Genomic DNA, 16,285 nt, shown 5'->3' with positions numbered 1-16,285 from the left:
ATGGCCATCTATGGTTGTTCTAATATCTTTGAGCATCCTAACAATTGTTATTTTAAACTCTGCATCTGGTCATTTGGTTATATCTGATTCACTTAGGTCCTTTTCTGGGGATTTCTCTTGGTTTATTTGTGTTGTATTTCTCTGCCTCTGCATTTTCTCTTCAGGGGAGTGGCTGTGATCAACTGCTCGGGTGCACAAGGGTTGGTGGCCTTGGCCTTTGCCCTGCCCGTGTGTGATGTTATGCTCGGTCCTGAGGGCACTGGCGAGCACCTTTGCTCAGCTGCGGGTCTCTGCCTGTTTCCGATCTTTTGCCCTGCCTTTGTAGGATGATCCCACTCAAGGAACAGCTGCTAGCCTTGGCTCTACCACCGAGCAGGGCTGCGTGCCCAAGCTGAGCTCCATAGCAGAACTCCGCCTCTTCTGGTCTTTTGGCTCCACCCCCGCGGGAGGAGCTGGCTACCAAGACAGACCGCAAGCCTGGGTTGCATGGGCGGGGCAGGGCTGTGTTCCTCTGTCCTTGCTCCGGGGCTGGTTTCTACCCTTTCCAGGGTTCCCGCCCTTCTCCCGGAGGCTGGATTACAGGCTGCCGGCAGCTGAGCTTGGCCGCTTTTGCACGCCCCCTTCTCCCCAGCCGGGCAAGATTGAGCTCACACCTGAGCAGCAGAACTGCGCTTTTGTCTCCCGCTGCCACCCACTCTCCAGTGCGCCCTCTGCCGCGTGGGTGGGGGCGTTGCAGCTCGGACTCTAAGACTCACTACTGTAGACCCGAAAGCTCCTTCCTTCTATGTAACTCTGCTCTGAATTCTGCGGGGAAGCTTGTTTGGCTGCTCTCCTGCTTCCCTTTGCTGGTATTGCTGTTTCCGGGGGAAATATTCACTTCAGCTTTGGGGAGTGACTCATCCCAGGGGTTAGGGTGGCTATCTCCCAAAATGTTTCTCCCTATGACTCCTAGATTGCACTCTCTTCCTGTTACTGTGGTTTTCTCCTCTCTCCCCCTGTCCCCAGGAGCCCCAGGTGATTGTTTTTGAGAGAGATGTTCTGTGCGGTTTCTTTAAGAAGGATCCTGGGTCTGAGAAATCAGACTCTCTCACAAACAGTATCCTGACTTGTTTCCAGCTAAATACTGTCCTTACTCCTCTTCTGGGTTCTGGGGCTGCAGGCTGGGGTTTTGTTCCTGGGGCTCAGGACCCTTTCCCCTCTGCTAAACTCACTCCCGCCACGCGAGTCTCTTGTTGCTGCCATTCGCTCCGAGGAGCTGGGCAGCCCTCTCCGTGTTTCCACGTTTCCGCGTTTCCGCTTTTCCTACCAGTCTCTGTGAGGCTTCTTCAGCGTTCCTTGGTTGAAGAGTCCTTTTAGTTTAGTCCAAAGTTGGTTTTTCCAGATGATAGTTCATAAAATTAGTTTGTAATCCACTTTGGTTCTGGGAGGTAGATGCTGGTACATCCGCCTACTCCAGCGCCATCTTGTCTCTCCTTGGGTTCTTTTTTAATGGAGTTCTTTCTGCTTCTTGAACCTATGTGAATCTTTCCTACATCAATTTAGGGTAATTTTTAGCTATAATTTCTTCAATCAGGTTCTCTATCCCTTGTTCTTTCTCTTCTTCTTCAGGAACCCCTATTATGCAGATATTGTTTCTCTTCATGTTGTCACAGAGCTCTCTTAGAGTTTTCTCAGACTTTTTGATCCTCTTCTTTTTCCTGTTCCGCTTCTGTGCTTTCTCTTATCTTGTCCTCTAAGTCTCTGATTCAATCCTCTGCTTCATTCAGCCTGTTTTTTATTCCTTCTAGTGTAGTCTTCATTTCTGATATTGTGCTTGTCATTTCTGTCTGGGGTTTTTTTTTTATTTCAGTATCTTTTTTGATTCTTACAATTTCTTTATTTAGGTGCTCATTAAGTTCATCCATTGTAGCTTTGAAATACTTAAGCATCCTAACATTCATTATTTTATACTCTGCATCCAGTAATTTGATTACTTTTATTTAATCCAGATCTTTTTCTGGAGATTTTTTTTGTTGATTCACATCACTTAAGCTCCTCTGTTTTCCCACTGTTTCTGTGTGTGGCTTACAGGCTTGTCTGAGTTGTAGTTTCCTTAACTAGTTGAGCTGCTTTGAAGTCTTAATTTGCCTGCTTTCAGTTTGCTTAACTCAGCAAACTGAGTTTACTGATCTCTGCAGGGGTTTATTTGAAACTATCCAGAAATTTGGTGAGTGTGACCTCTGAGAATCTGAAGGTGTGTTATGCCAGTTGGTCTCCAGGGGTAGGGTGCATTCACAGTTTCAGAAGGGGGAGGTGTATCTCAGGTTTTCATGGAAACCTGAGTTACTTCCCCTCTTCCTTACTTCCTGCTCTCCACTGTGTAATCCATGCTAATTGGAGCTGGAGAGTTTTTCAGGGTTGGAACACCCAGAAACACTTTAGGCTTGTGCTGGATGAAGGTATCAACCCCCCCCCCCCCCGCTATGACACCTCTGCACTGGAGAATGAGTTCACTTCTCAGGTCAGCCCAAGCACTCCTCTCCCCATCACCATTTGTCTTGCTCTCCCCACTTACTTTGTGCAAGAAAAGGTAGTCCTCTCAGCCCTCCTCGGCCCCAGAGCACCAAGCAAGTGGCTGTGAGCGATATTTTCTGCTCTGCTCCTTTAAGCACTCCAGCCACTTCCCACATACAGAACTTTTGCTCTTCTCCTTACTCAATGCTGTCCATCTGTCTCCTCCAGTCCCTGGATTTCTATGCTGGGTCTCCGGTTCTGAGAACGAGGGCCCATGTCTCTCAAGGTTTCTCTCCTTGGAATGGGAGACCTTCTGGACCCTCAGTCTCAGCCTCCCCTAACTCCTGGGAGCAGGAGAGCCCCCACCACACCCCCACATTCCCTAACAGGATTGATTTGGATTCTTCTGTGTTCCTTGGTTTTTGAAACCTGTTCTTTTATTCCAAAGTTGGTTTTTCATGATGATTGTTCCTAAATTAATTTGCAATCCAGTTTGATGGTGGGAGCTGACAGTTTGCCCATCTGCCTACTCTGCTGCCATCTTGGAATCATCAGCTATTATTTTCAATTTTGCAATAAGACCTACATTTAAGAATCTGTGTGTGTGTGTGTGTGTGTGTGTGTGTGCATGCTTTAACTGTCTTTCTTTAGACATGCATCTTAGACATACATCAGACAAGACTGGAAGAGTTCATTTTCAGGGAGGTTTCACACTACTGTAGAGAGACTGCTATAAGGTTAGCCTCTTATATCTGTTCTCCTGAGGACTAAGTCTTGTTTCTAGCAAGGTGCCTGTTGAAAGAAGGCAGACATCAAAAAAATCAATCCCAGGCCTCCACTGAGAACCAACATTCACTGTTTCTCCTTTTTTTATAACCACTGGCATAGTATACAGAAGATTTAAAGATAGCAAACAAATAATACATGATCCTAAACTATTCTCTGAGTTGTAGCAAAGATGTTTTATAAATCTTTGTTAAAGTAATAATAAAACAGAATTTAAGAGAATACTTGAGGATGACATGAAACATGAAGTGAGAAAAGCAGACTGAGTCCAGAGTTTGTGAGCATAAAGAAAGCTAAGGAAGCACATGCTCTGACGGGTGAAGTCTAGAGAGACAACTGGGTCAGAAACAAATCAACACATCTTCCTGATGGTCCAGTAATGGAACACTCCATTGGTACCTCTCAAGAGACATCATTAATAACTTACCTTACTCATATGAAACTTGGGGAGTTATAGTTATGTGCACTTTAGGAATGACACTGATGTAGAATGAACCTCGTTTCCCTTGCATTGCAACAACAGCTAAGTTGGGAGATTCTTAGGAGTTGTAAGCCCTGCTGCAATATTAGAGAAACTGACCAGAAAGGTCTTACCTTCAACACAAGAAGGCTGAGCCCGAGTTGTGCCAGCAACCTGTCCTGGGAAACAAGAACACTTGACTGTTTGTGATCGCTCTTCTATGTGGTTTTTGTTACAGCACCTGTGCACAGCAACCACTTCACAGGTCCCCTGCTTTATTTGGTGCTCACCTGGTAGGTAATGAGGGAGAAAAACATAACCAGTGCTGTTAGGAAAAAATAACACCACCAATAACTTGAATGATACCATGACTACATGTTCCAACAAATTGTGCTGTTTAAGACTCTTTACAACTTTTTATTTTCATATAATTAAAAATGTTTCAGAGAATGAAGGTACAGTCAAGATGGCAGAATAGAAAGATCCTGGGTTCATCTTTGCCCACCAACACACCAAAATGACAACTCAATATAGAGCAACTCTCCCTGAAAATGACCTGCAAACATGCAGAACAGATTCTCTACAACTGAGAATATAAAGAAGCCACATTAAGATGGATAAGGGTGCATCAAATAGGCATTCCACAATTGGAGGGATATCACAACCCCAGGAAGCCCCCTCAAAGAGTGAGGCATTGACTCATCTTTGGTTCCGAAGGCTGGAGAACCTGCTTTTGAAAGAGGACCCCTGTAACACCTGGTTGTGAGAACCAGCCTGGCCTACATTCCAGAAACTAAGGGGTGGTGGGAAAGCAAGCATTGCCCCTTACAGAGCCTGTGCACAAACTCACTCATTCTGAGTCAAAACACAGAGAGAGCAGTTTGAGAGACACCTAAGTCATATGTAAAAGAAGTATATCAACTGATTTCAGGGTCTCTACCAGAAGGATTTGCTCAGGCTCTCTCCAGGAGTGCCTTTCTTTTCATGTTTGCTTTATTTTCTCTCCTATGTCCAGCCTGCCTGAGAGGGTGGGAGCCATATCTAACACTCTCCAGTAAGCTGCAAACCATTCTGCTCAGCCACCACTCCCCTGGGAACTAATCTAGCCTGACCACCTTCCAGAGTACACTATGCTCCCCACCCTTTAAAGTGGGGCCCTGATTACCATCACCTTGCAGATGGCCCTTCCAGAGATCTAGAAACAGTTTCTTGCTTTCCAGGACCTGATGGGTGGCCAGAAGTATCCCCAAATTAGGGTGAAAGACCAGACCCTGCACACCAATGTGCGCACAGTAGAAGAGACCAGGCTTCGCAGTCATCCACCCTGGAGCCTGCCCTATACCAGCACAGCAGCAGCAGTGTCTACCAGACTTACAGCCAGCCAGACCAGAGACTGGCACAGTCCACCAGTGTACCCATAGCAGGCTAGGCCAGGCACTGCAGACAAGGCATCAGGAGTACACCACCACCCAATGAGTGCTCTCAACAGTTCCAGCCCAACTACAACAAGAGTATACACACTGCATACACTGGGAATGCCCCTGAAATACCTGGCACTAATGACCAAGAGATAGCACAACTGTGCCCACAAGACACCTTCCAGATAAGAATATTCTTCCAATACTGTGAGATCTACCTAATACAAAAGCAAACAGAGAACTCTCAAGATGTCAGGAGAGTAGGCAGACACACAGACTCCCAGCTCATGCCACCAATCTGGATTACAAATTAATTTAGAAACAATCAGCATAAAAACCAACTTTGGATTAAAAGAACAGGTCTCAAAAACTAAGGAGCAAAGAAGAAGCTACATCAAAGCTCGTAGGGAGTTTTGAGCCACAGTGTGGGGGGACTCCCCTGCTTCAAGGAGTGAAGGTGGGGTGAGACAGAGAGCCCATAAAGGCTCTCATTACAAGGAAAGAGCAGAAAATATTGCTCACAGAAACTTGACTGGGAACCTGGGAACAAGGTGTGCTGAGAGGGCTGGTTGTCTTCCAAAAAAAACAGGAATGCATGGGATGACCTGAGAAGCTGACTCATCCAGTGCAGAGGTGGCCATAGCTGGGGGAGGAGTTGATTCCTCCACACAGCACAAGCCTAAAGTGGTTCCGGGTGACCCATGACCAGAAAGCTCTCAAGTTCCAATCACAGCAATAAATCACAGCTAAAAACAGGAAGTGGGAAAGAGGGGCAGTAACTCAGGTCTCCATGGATATCTGAGATACACCTCCCCCTACTATAACAGAGAAAGGACACCACCCACAGAGAAAAGCTGGCAGATTGGGCCTTCAGAGTCTCAGGTTACACCCAGTACATTCCTGTATACAACTTCAAATAAGCCCCCTGCTGAGATCAATAAACAAGACTACTACTGAGTTAAAAAAAATCTGAGAAGAAAACAAACAAATCAAGACTTCAAAGAGGCTCTATGAGGTAAGGAAATCACAGCTGGAAGAAGCCTACAAGTCATAGAGAATAATGGGTAGGCAGAGAAGCATAAGTCATATGCTTCAACAAGATAAATCATCTGACAGTCTTGGATAAATCGGAAGTAATCAAATTAACAGATGTAGAGTATACAATAATAATTTTTAGGATGCTTAAAGATCTCAAAGCTACAATGGATGGATTTAATGAACACTTCAATAAAGAAGTTGAAAGCATCAAAAAGGACACGGAAATCATAAAGAAGAACCAGAAAGAAATGCCAAACACAATATCAGAAATGAAAACTACACTGGAAGGAATTAAAAGCAGGCTGGATGAAGCAGAGGATAGAATCAGTGACTTAGAGGACAAGATAAGTGAAAGCATAGAAGCAGAACAGCAAAAAAAAAAGAGACTAAAAAAAAATCTGAGGAAACTCTGAGAGAGCTCCGTAACAACCGAAAGAAAAACAACATCTGCATCATAGGAATTCCTGAAGAGAAAGAACAAGGGTTAAAGTTTTTTTTCAATCAAATCATGGCAGAAAATTTCCCTAAATTGATGAAGAAAAAAGACACACAAGTTCAAGAAGCACAGAGAATTCCATTAAAGAGAAACAAAAAAATCTACACCAAGACACATCACAATTAAAATATCAAAGCAAAGAAATAAAGAGAAAATATTAAAAACTGCTAGAGATAAAAACAACGGAGCCCCCATAAAGATGAAATCTGATTTCTCAACAGAAACACTTGAGGCCAGCAGGGAATGGAAAGACATATTTAAAATAATGCAGTACAAGAGCTTAAAACCAAAACTTCTTTATCCAGCAAGGCTATCATTTAAAATTGGAAGAGAAATAAAAAGCTTCCCAGACAAAAAAAATTCAAGGAATTCATTACAATTAAACCAATGCTGCAAGAAATGTTAAGAGTCCTATTGTAAACAGAACAAAGGGGGAAAAGAATATAGTAAAAGAGGAATATAACATTAAAGAATAAAATGGCAATAAACAACTATATATCAATAATAATCTTAAATGTAAATGGATTAAATGATCCAATAAAAAATAGGGTAGCTGAATAGATTAAAAAACAGGAGTCATACATATGCTGTCTACAGGAGACAAACTCAAAATAAAAGACACACATAAACTGAAAGTAAAAAGATGAAAAAAATATTTCATGCAAATGAAAATGAAACAATAGCTGGGTTAGCAATACTTATATATGACAAAATAGACTTTAAAATAAGACTATAGTATGGGATAAAGAAGGCCACTACATAATGATAAAGGAAGCAATCCAACAGGAAGACATAACCATTATAAATATCAATGCACCTAATATAGAAGCACCTAAATATATAAAGCAGATTTTGATGACATAAAGGGAAATATCAATAGCAATACTATAATAGTAGAGGATTTCAATACCCTACCAACATCACTAGATAGATCCTCAAGAACAAAAATTAACAAAGAAACAACAGAATTAAGGAATACACTAGATCAACTGGATTTAATAAATATCCTCAGAACTTTTCACCCCAAAAGCAGAATATACATTCCTTTCAAGTGCTCATGGTACAATCTCTAGGATAGACCACATATTAGGGCATTAAACAAGTCTGAACAAATTGAAGAAGATTGAAATTATTTCAAGCATCTTCTGACCACAATGGAATGAAACCAGATATCTACTACAATAGGATAACTGAAAAACACTCAAACACTTGGAAACTAAACAGCATGTTATGAAGCAACGACTGGGTCAACAATGAGATCAAGGAAGAAATAAGAAATTTCCTTGAAACAAATAAAAATGAGCATACAACAACTCAAAATTTATAAGACACAACAAAAGCAGTCCTGAGACAGAAGTTCATACTTTACAGGCATACCTTAAGAAACTAGAAAAAAAAGGAAGAAAAAAGATGGCAGAGGAGTAGGCGAATGCACAGATGCCCAGCTATAACCACCAAACTGGAATACAAATCAATTTAGGAAAAATCAGCATGAAAAACCAACTCTGAACTGCAAGAACGGCTCTCAAAAACCAAGGAGCAAAGAGGAAATCACAGAAGTCCTGGTAGGGAGCCACTGAACCTCCTCTGCTTGTCGGAACGGAGGGGGGAGGTGGGGCTGAGAGCCCAGAGAGGATCTTGGAGGGAGGGAAGCAGAAACTACTGCTCACAGCCACTTGCCTGGTGACCAGGGAGCAAGGTGCATTGAAAGAACCAGCTTACCTCCCAGGTGGAGAGGACAGGGAGAGGAACAGACTGTGAGGGGATAAGGAATGCAGGAGAGGAGCTAAAAGGGCTGACTCATCCGTGCTGGAGGTGGCCATAGCTGCGGGAGGGACTGAACCTTTCATAAAACAGAGCTGAAGTGCTTCCGGATCAGAAACCTCCGGACATCTCTCTAGCTCCAATCAGCGCAACAAGACACAGCTGAAAACAAGAAGTGGGGAGGAGGGGCAGTAACTCAGGTCTCCATGGAGATCTGAGATACACTTCCCCCTACTGAAGCTGAGAAAACACACTGCCCCCAGTGAGTCTAGCTGGCTAAAGAGGCCTTCAGAGTCTCAGGTTACACCCACAGCATTCCTGGATACAGTTTCAAGGAAGCCCCCTGCTGAGATCAGTAAACAAGACTATCACCTGTTAAAAAAATAAACAAATCAAGACTTCAAAGCTGCCCAAATCCGAAAGTGGATTACAGATAACAGCTGATACCAACCCAAGAAGACCTAGAATAACACAACTGAAAACTGGAGGCAGACAACACCAAGCCTAGACTCAACCAACTCTACAAATAAAACAAACAAACAAACAAAAAAAGAGGATGAGAAGACAAAGGAGTGAAATCCAAATGAAACCACAAGAGACACCTTCGAGAGATGAACTGAGTGATATGGAAATAATCAAACTTCCAGATGCGGAGTTCAAAATGATTGTAAGGATGCTTAGGGATCTTAGAACAATAATGGAAGGGCAGTTTGAAAACCTAAATAAAGAAATAGCAAGTATAAAAAAGAATCAGTTGGAGACGAAAAATACAATATCAGAAATAAAGACCACAATGGAAGGAACTAAAAACAGGATAGATAGAGCAGAGGATCGAATCAGCGAGTTAGAGGACAACTGGAATGAAGGCATGAAAGCAGAGAAGAAAAGAGAAAAAAGACTCAAAAAGTCAGAGGAAACTCTTAGAGCTCTGTGACAACATGAATAGAAATAACATCTGCATCATAGGGGTGCCTGAAGAAGAAGAAAAAGAACAAGGGATAGGGACTTTGTTCAATTATATCATAGCTGAAAACTTCCCTAAATTAATGCAAGAGAAACCCTCACAAATCCAAGAAGCACAGAGGACTCCATTAAAGAGAATCCCAAAGAAACCTACACCAAGACACATCATAATTAAAATACCAAAGCTAAGTGATGAAGAGAAAATATTAAAAGCTGCAAGAGAAAAAAAGTTATCACCTACAAAGGAGCCCCCATAAGGATGACATCTGACTTCTCAACAGAAACACTTGAGGCCAGAAGGGAATGGCAAGAAATATTCAAAGTAATGCAGAACAAGAACCTACAACCAAGACTACTTTATCCAGCAAGGCTATCGTTTAAAATCGAAAAAGAAATAAAAAGCTTCCCAGACAAAAAACAACTCAAGGAATTCATTACAACCAAATCAATGTTGCAGGAAATATTAAGGGGCCTGGTATAAACAGATCAAAGTGGGAAAAGAATACAGCAAAAAAAAAAAAAAAAAGGAATACATCGTTAAAGAAGAAAATGGCAATAAACAACTACATATCAATAATAACCTTAAATGTAAATGGATTAAATGATCCAATCAAAAGACATAGGGTAGCTGCGTGGATAAGAAAACAGGACCCATACATATGTAGTCTACGAGAGACACACCTCAGAACAAAAGACACACATAGATTGAAGGTAAAAGGATGGAAAAAAACGTTTCATGCAAACGGAAATGAAAAAAAAACCTGGGGTAGCAATACTTATATCACACAAATTGGACTTTAAAACAAAGGATATAAGAGATAAAGAAGGCCACTTCATAATGATAAGGGAGTAATCCAACAGGAAGATATAACTATTATAAATATCTATGCACCTAATATAGGAGCACCTAAATATATAAAGCAGACTTTGATGGATTTCAAGGGCAAGATCAACAGCAATACTATAATAGTAGGGGATTTCAATACCCCACTAACATCACTAGATAGATCCTCAAGAAAGAAAATTAACAAAGAAACAGCAGACTTATTAGAAACACTAGATCAACTCGATTTAATAGATATCTTCAGAACCTTTCACCCTAAAGCAGCAGAATATACATTCTTTTCAAGTGCTCATGGTACATTCTCTAGGATAGACCACATGTTAGGGCACAAAAGTGCTCTCAACAAATTTAAGAAGACTGAAATCATATCAAGCACTTTCTCCGATCACAACGGCATGAAACTGGAAATGAATCACAACAGAAAAGCTCAAAAATTCTCAAACACATGGAAACTAAATAGCAAGGTGTTAAATAATGAATGGATTAAAAATGAGATCAAAGAAGAAATAAAAAATTCATAGAAATGAATGACAATGAGTATAAAACAACTCAAAATCTATGGGACACAGTGAAAGCAGTGCTGAGAGGGAAGTTCATAGCACTACAGGCACACTTAAAGAAGCTATAAAAAGATCAAATAAACAACTTAACCCTGCATCTAAAAGAATTAGAAAAAGAACAGCAAGTAAAGCCCAAATGTAGTAGAAGGAAGGAAAGAATAAAGATCAGAGCAGAAAAAAATGACATAGAGGCTAAAGAAACAATACAGAGGATCAATGAAACTAGGAGCTGGTTCTTTGAAAAGGTAAACAAGATTGATGAACCTTTAAATAGACTCACCAAGAAAAAGAGAGAGAGGACTCAAATAAATAAAATTAGAAATGAGAGAGGAGAAATAACAAATGACATAACAAAAATACAAAATATTATAAGAAAATACTATGAAGAACTGTATGCCAAAAAACTAGACAACCTAGATGAAATGGACAAATTCCTTGAAACATACAATCTTGCAAAAATCAGTCTGGAAAAATCAGAAAACCTAAACAGACCGATTACAACAAAGGAGATCAAACAGTTATCAAAAAACTCCCAACAAAGAAAAGTCCAGGGCCCGATGGCTTCACAACAGAATTCTACCAAATATTCAAAGAAGAACTAACTCCTATCCTTCTCAAACTATTTCAAAAAATTCAAGAGGAAGGAAGAATTCCAAGCTCCTTTTATGAGGCGAGCATAATTCTGATTCCAAAACCAGGCAAAGACTACACAAAGAAAGAAAATTATAGGCCAATATCTCTGATGAATATAGATGCTAAAATCTTCAACAAAATATTAGCAAACCGGATCCAACAATATATGGAAAAAATCATACACCATGATCAAGTGGGATTTATTCTGGGGAGGCAAGGCTGGTACAATATTTGTAAATCAATCGATGTGATTCATCACATAAACAAAAAGAAGGAGAAAAACCATATGATAATTTCAATAGATGCAGAAAAAGCATTTGATAAAATACAGCACCCATTCATTATCAAAACTCTCAGCAAAGTGGGAATACAGGGAACATACCTCAACAAGATAAAAGCCATCTATGACAAACCCACAGCCAACATCATACTCAATGGGCAAAAATTAAAAGCAATCCCCTTAAGATCAGGAACAAGGCAGGGGTGCCCCCTTTCACCACTCTTATTTAACATGGTCCTGGAAGTCCTAGCCACAGCTATCACACAAGAAGAAGAAATAAAAGGAATTCAAGTGGGAAAAGAAGAAGTAAAACTATCATTATTTGCAGATGATATGATATTGTATATAGAAAACCCTAAAGTCTCAGTCAAAAAGCTACTGGACCTGATAAATGAATTCATCAAAGTGGCAGGATATAAAATCAATACTCAGAAATCAGAGGCAGTCTTGGAAGATGGCAGCGGAGTAGGCGGATGCACAGACGCCCAGCTCTCAACCACAAACTGGAATACAAATCAATTTAGAAAAAATCAGCATGAAAAACCAACACTGAACTGCAAGAACAGCTCTCAAAAACCAAGGAGCAAAGAGGAAGCCACAATAATCCTGGTAAGGAGTGCCTGAATCTCCTCTGCTTACAGGAACAGAAGGGGCAGGGGGTGAGGCTGAGAGCCCAGAGAGGATTTCACAGAGGAAAAAAAGCAGAAAATACTGCTCACAGCCACTTACCTGGCGACCAGGGAGCAAGGTGGGTTGAAAAGACCAGGTTATCTCCCAAGTGGAAAGGACAGGGAGAGGGACAGACTGTGAGGGGCTAAGGTATGCAAGAAACGAAATAAAAATGGTGACTCATTCGTGCTGGAGGCGGCCATAGCTGCGGGAGGGACTGAACCTTTCACAAAACAGAGCTGAAGTGCTTCTGGATCAGAGATCTTCGGACATCTATCCAGATCTAATCAGCGCAACAAGACACAGCTGAAAACAAGAAGTGGGGAGGAGGGGCAGTAACTCAGGTCTCCATGGAGATCTGAGATACACCTCCCCCTACTGAAGCTAAGAAAAAACCCTGCCCCCAGTGAGATTAGTTGGTGGAAGAGACCTTCAGAGTCTCAGGTTACACCCACAGCATTCCTGGTTACAGTTTTAAAGAAGCCCCCTGCTGAGATCAGTTAACAAGACTATCACCTGTTAAGAAAACAAACAAATCAAGACTTCAAAGCTGCCCAAATCCGAAAGTGGATTACAAATAATAGCTGATACCAACCCACGAAGACCTAAAAATAACACAACTGAAAACTGGAGGCAGACAACACCAAGCCTAGACTCAACCAACTCTACAAAAAAAAGAAAAAGAAAATGAGAAGATAAAGGAGTGCAATCCAAATGAAACCACAAGAGACACCTTCGAGAGATGAACTGAGTGATATGGAAATAATCAAACTTCCAGATGCGGAGTTCAAAATAATGATTGTAACAATACTTAGGGATCTTAGAACAACAAGGGAGGGACAGTTTGAAAACCTAAACAAAGAAATAGCAAGTATAAAAAAGAATCAGTTGGAGACGAAAAATACAATATCAGAAATAAAGACCACAATGGAAGGAATTAAAAACAGGATAGATATAGCAGAGGATCGAATCAGCGAGTTAGAGGACAACTGGAATGAAGGCATGAAAACAAAGAAGAAAAGAGAAAAAAGACTCAAAAAGTCAGAGGGAACTCTTAGAGAGCTCTGTGACAACATGAAGAGAAATAACATCCGCATCATAGGGGTTCCTGAAGAAGAAGAAAAAGAACAAGGGATAGAGACTTTGTTCAATCATATCATACCTGAAAACTTCCCTAAATTAATGCAAGAGAAACTCTCACAAATCCAAGAAGCACAGAGGACTCCATTAAAGAGAAACCCAAAGAAACCTACACCAAAACATATCATAATTAAAATACCAAAGCTAAGAGATAAAGAGAAAATATTAAAAGCTGCAAGAGAAAAAAAGTTATCACCTACAAAGGAGCCCCCATAAGGATGACATCTGACTTCTCAACAGAAACACTTGAGGCCAGAAGGGAATGGCAAGAAATATTCAAAGTAATGAAGAACAAGAACCTACAACCAAGACTATTTTATCCAGCAAGGCTATCGTTTAAAATCGAAAAAGAAATAAAAAGCTTCCCAGACAAAACACAACTCAAGGAATTCATTACAACCAAACCAATGCTGCAGAAAATATTAAGGGGCCCGGTGTAAACAGATAAAGTGAAAAAAGAATACAGAAAAAAAAAAAAAAAAAGGAATACACCTTTAAAGAAGAAAATGGCAATAAACAACTACATATCAATAATAACCTTAAATGTAAATGGATTAAATGATCCAATCAAAAGACATAGGGTAGCTGCGTGGATAAGAAAACAGGACCCATACATATGTTGTCTACAAGAGACACACCTTAGAACAAAAGACACACATAGATTGAAGGTAAAAGGATGGAAAAAAACGTTTCATGAAAACGGAAATGAAAAAAAAGCTGGGGTAGCAATACTTACATCAGACAAATTGAACTTTAAAACAAAAGATATAGTAAGAGATAAAAAGGCCACTGCATAAAGATAAGGGGATTAATCCAACAGGAAGATATAACTATTATAAATATCTATGCACCTAATATAGGAGCACCCAAATATATAAAGCAGACTTTGATGGATTTAAAGGGCAAGATCAACAGCAATACTATAATAGTAGGGGATTTCAATACCCCACTAACATCACTAGATAGATCCTCAAGAAAGAAAATTAACAAAGAAACAGCAGACTTATTGGAAACACTAGATCAACTTGATTTAATAGATATCTTCAGAACCTTTCACCCTAAAGCAGCAGAATATACATTCTTTTCAAGTGCTCATGGTACATTCTCTACGATAGACCACATGTTAGGGCACAAAAGTGCTCTCAACAAATTTAAGAAGACTGAAATCATATCAAGCACTTTCTCCGAACACAACGGCATGAAACTAGAAATGAATCACAGCAGAAAAGCTCAAAACTACTCAAACACATGGAAACTAAATAGCAGGGTGTTAAATAATGAATGGATTAAGAATGAGATCAAAGAAGAAATAAAAAATTCCTAGAAACGAATGACAATGAGCATACAACAACTCAAAATTTATGGGACACAGCGAAAGCAGTGCTGAGAGGGAAGTTCATAGCACTACAGGCACACTTTCTGAAACTAGAAAAAGCTCAAATAAACAACTTAACCCTGCATCTAAAAGAATTAGAAAAAGAACAGCAAGTAAAGCCCAAATGTAGTAGAAGGAAGGAAATAATAAAGATCAGAGCAGAAAAAAATGACATAGAGGCTAAAGAAACAATACAGAGGATCAATGAAACTAGGAGCTGGTTCTTTGAAAAGGTAAACAAGATTGATGAACCTTTAAGTAGACTCACCAAGAAAAAGAGAGAGAGGACTCAAATAAATAAAATTAGAAATGAGAGAGGAGAAATAACAACTGACACAACAGAAATACAAAATTTTGTAAGAAAATACTGTGAAGAACTGTACGCCAAAAAACTAGACAACCTAGATGAAATGGACAAATTCCTTGAAACATAAAATCTTCCAAAAATCAATCTGGAAGAATCAGAAAATCTAAACAGACCGATTACAACAAATGAGATCAGAACAGTTATCAAAAAACTCCCAACAAAGAAAAGTCTGGGGCCCGACGGCTTCACAACAGAATTCTACCAAATATTCAAAGAAGAACTAACTCCTATCCTTCTCAAACTATTTCAAAAAATTCAAGAGGAAGGAAGAATTCCAAGCTCCTTTTATGAGGCGAGCATAATTCTGATTCCAAAACCAGGCAAAGACAACACAAAGAAAGAAAATTATAGGCCAATATCTCTGATGAATATAGATGCTAAAATCCTCAACAAAATATTAGCAAACCAGATCCAACAATATATAGAAAAAATCATACACCATGATCAAGTGGGATTTATTCTGGGGAGGCAAGGCTGGTACAATATTCGTAAATCAATCGATGTGATTCATCACATAAACAAAAAGAAGGAGAAAAACCATATGATAATTTCAATAGATGCAGAAAAAGCATTTGATAAAATACAGCACCCATTCATTATCAAAACTCTCAGCAAAGTGGGAATACAGGGAACATACCTCAACATGATAAAAAGCCATCTATGACAAACCCACAGCCAACATCATACTCAATGGGCAAAAATTAAAAGCAATCCCCTTAAGATCAGGAACAAGGCAGGGGTGCCCCCTTTCACCACTCTTATTTAACATAGTCCTGGAAGTCCTAGCCACAGCAATCAGACAAGAAGAAGAAATAAAAGGAATTCAAGTTGGAAAAGAAGAAGTAAAACTATCATTATTTGCAGATGATATGATATTGTATATAGAAAACCCTAAAGTCTCAGTCAAAAAACTACTGCACCTGATAAATAAATTCAGCAAAGTGGCTGGATATAAAATCAATACTCAGAAATCAGAAGCATTTTTATACACCAACAATG

At 40.1% G+C, this 16,285-nt stretch overlaps 1 protein-coding gene across 1 annotated transcript in view; it reads right to left on the bottom strand.

Annotated features, from left to right (window-relative positions):
- The window catches only part of TAFA4 (TAFA chemokine like family member 4), a 304,694-nt gene that overhangs the window by 37,442 nt on the left and 250,967 nt on the right, over positions 1-16,285 (bottom strand). Inside the window, exon 3 of the mRNA XM_066244832.1 lies at positions 3,874-4,029. Within this exon, the coding sequence (XP_066100929.1) occupies positions 3,874-4,029 (156 nt within the window). The remainder of the gene's footprint in view (positions 1-3,873; positions 4,030-16,285) is intronic.

This window comes from Saccopteryx bilineata, chromosome 10, assembly GCF_036850765.1.
Source record: "Saccopteryx bilineata isolate mSacBil1 chromosome 10, mSacBil1_pri_phased_curated, whole genome shotgun sequence".
NCBI classification, from domain to species: Eukaryota; Metazoa; Chordata; class Mammalia; order Chiroptera; family Emballonuridae; genus Saccopteryx; species Saccopteryx bilineata.
The sequence above is the reverse complement of the archived record's forward strand: the minus strand, read 5'-3'. Positions and strand labels throughout refer to the sequence as shown.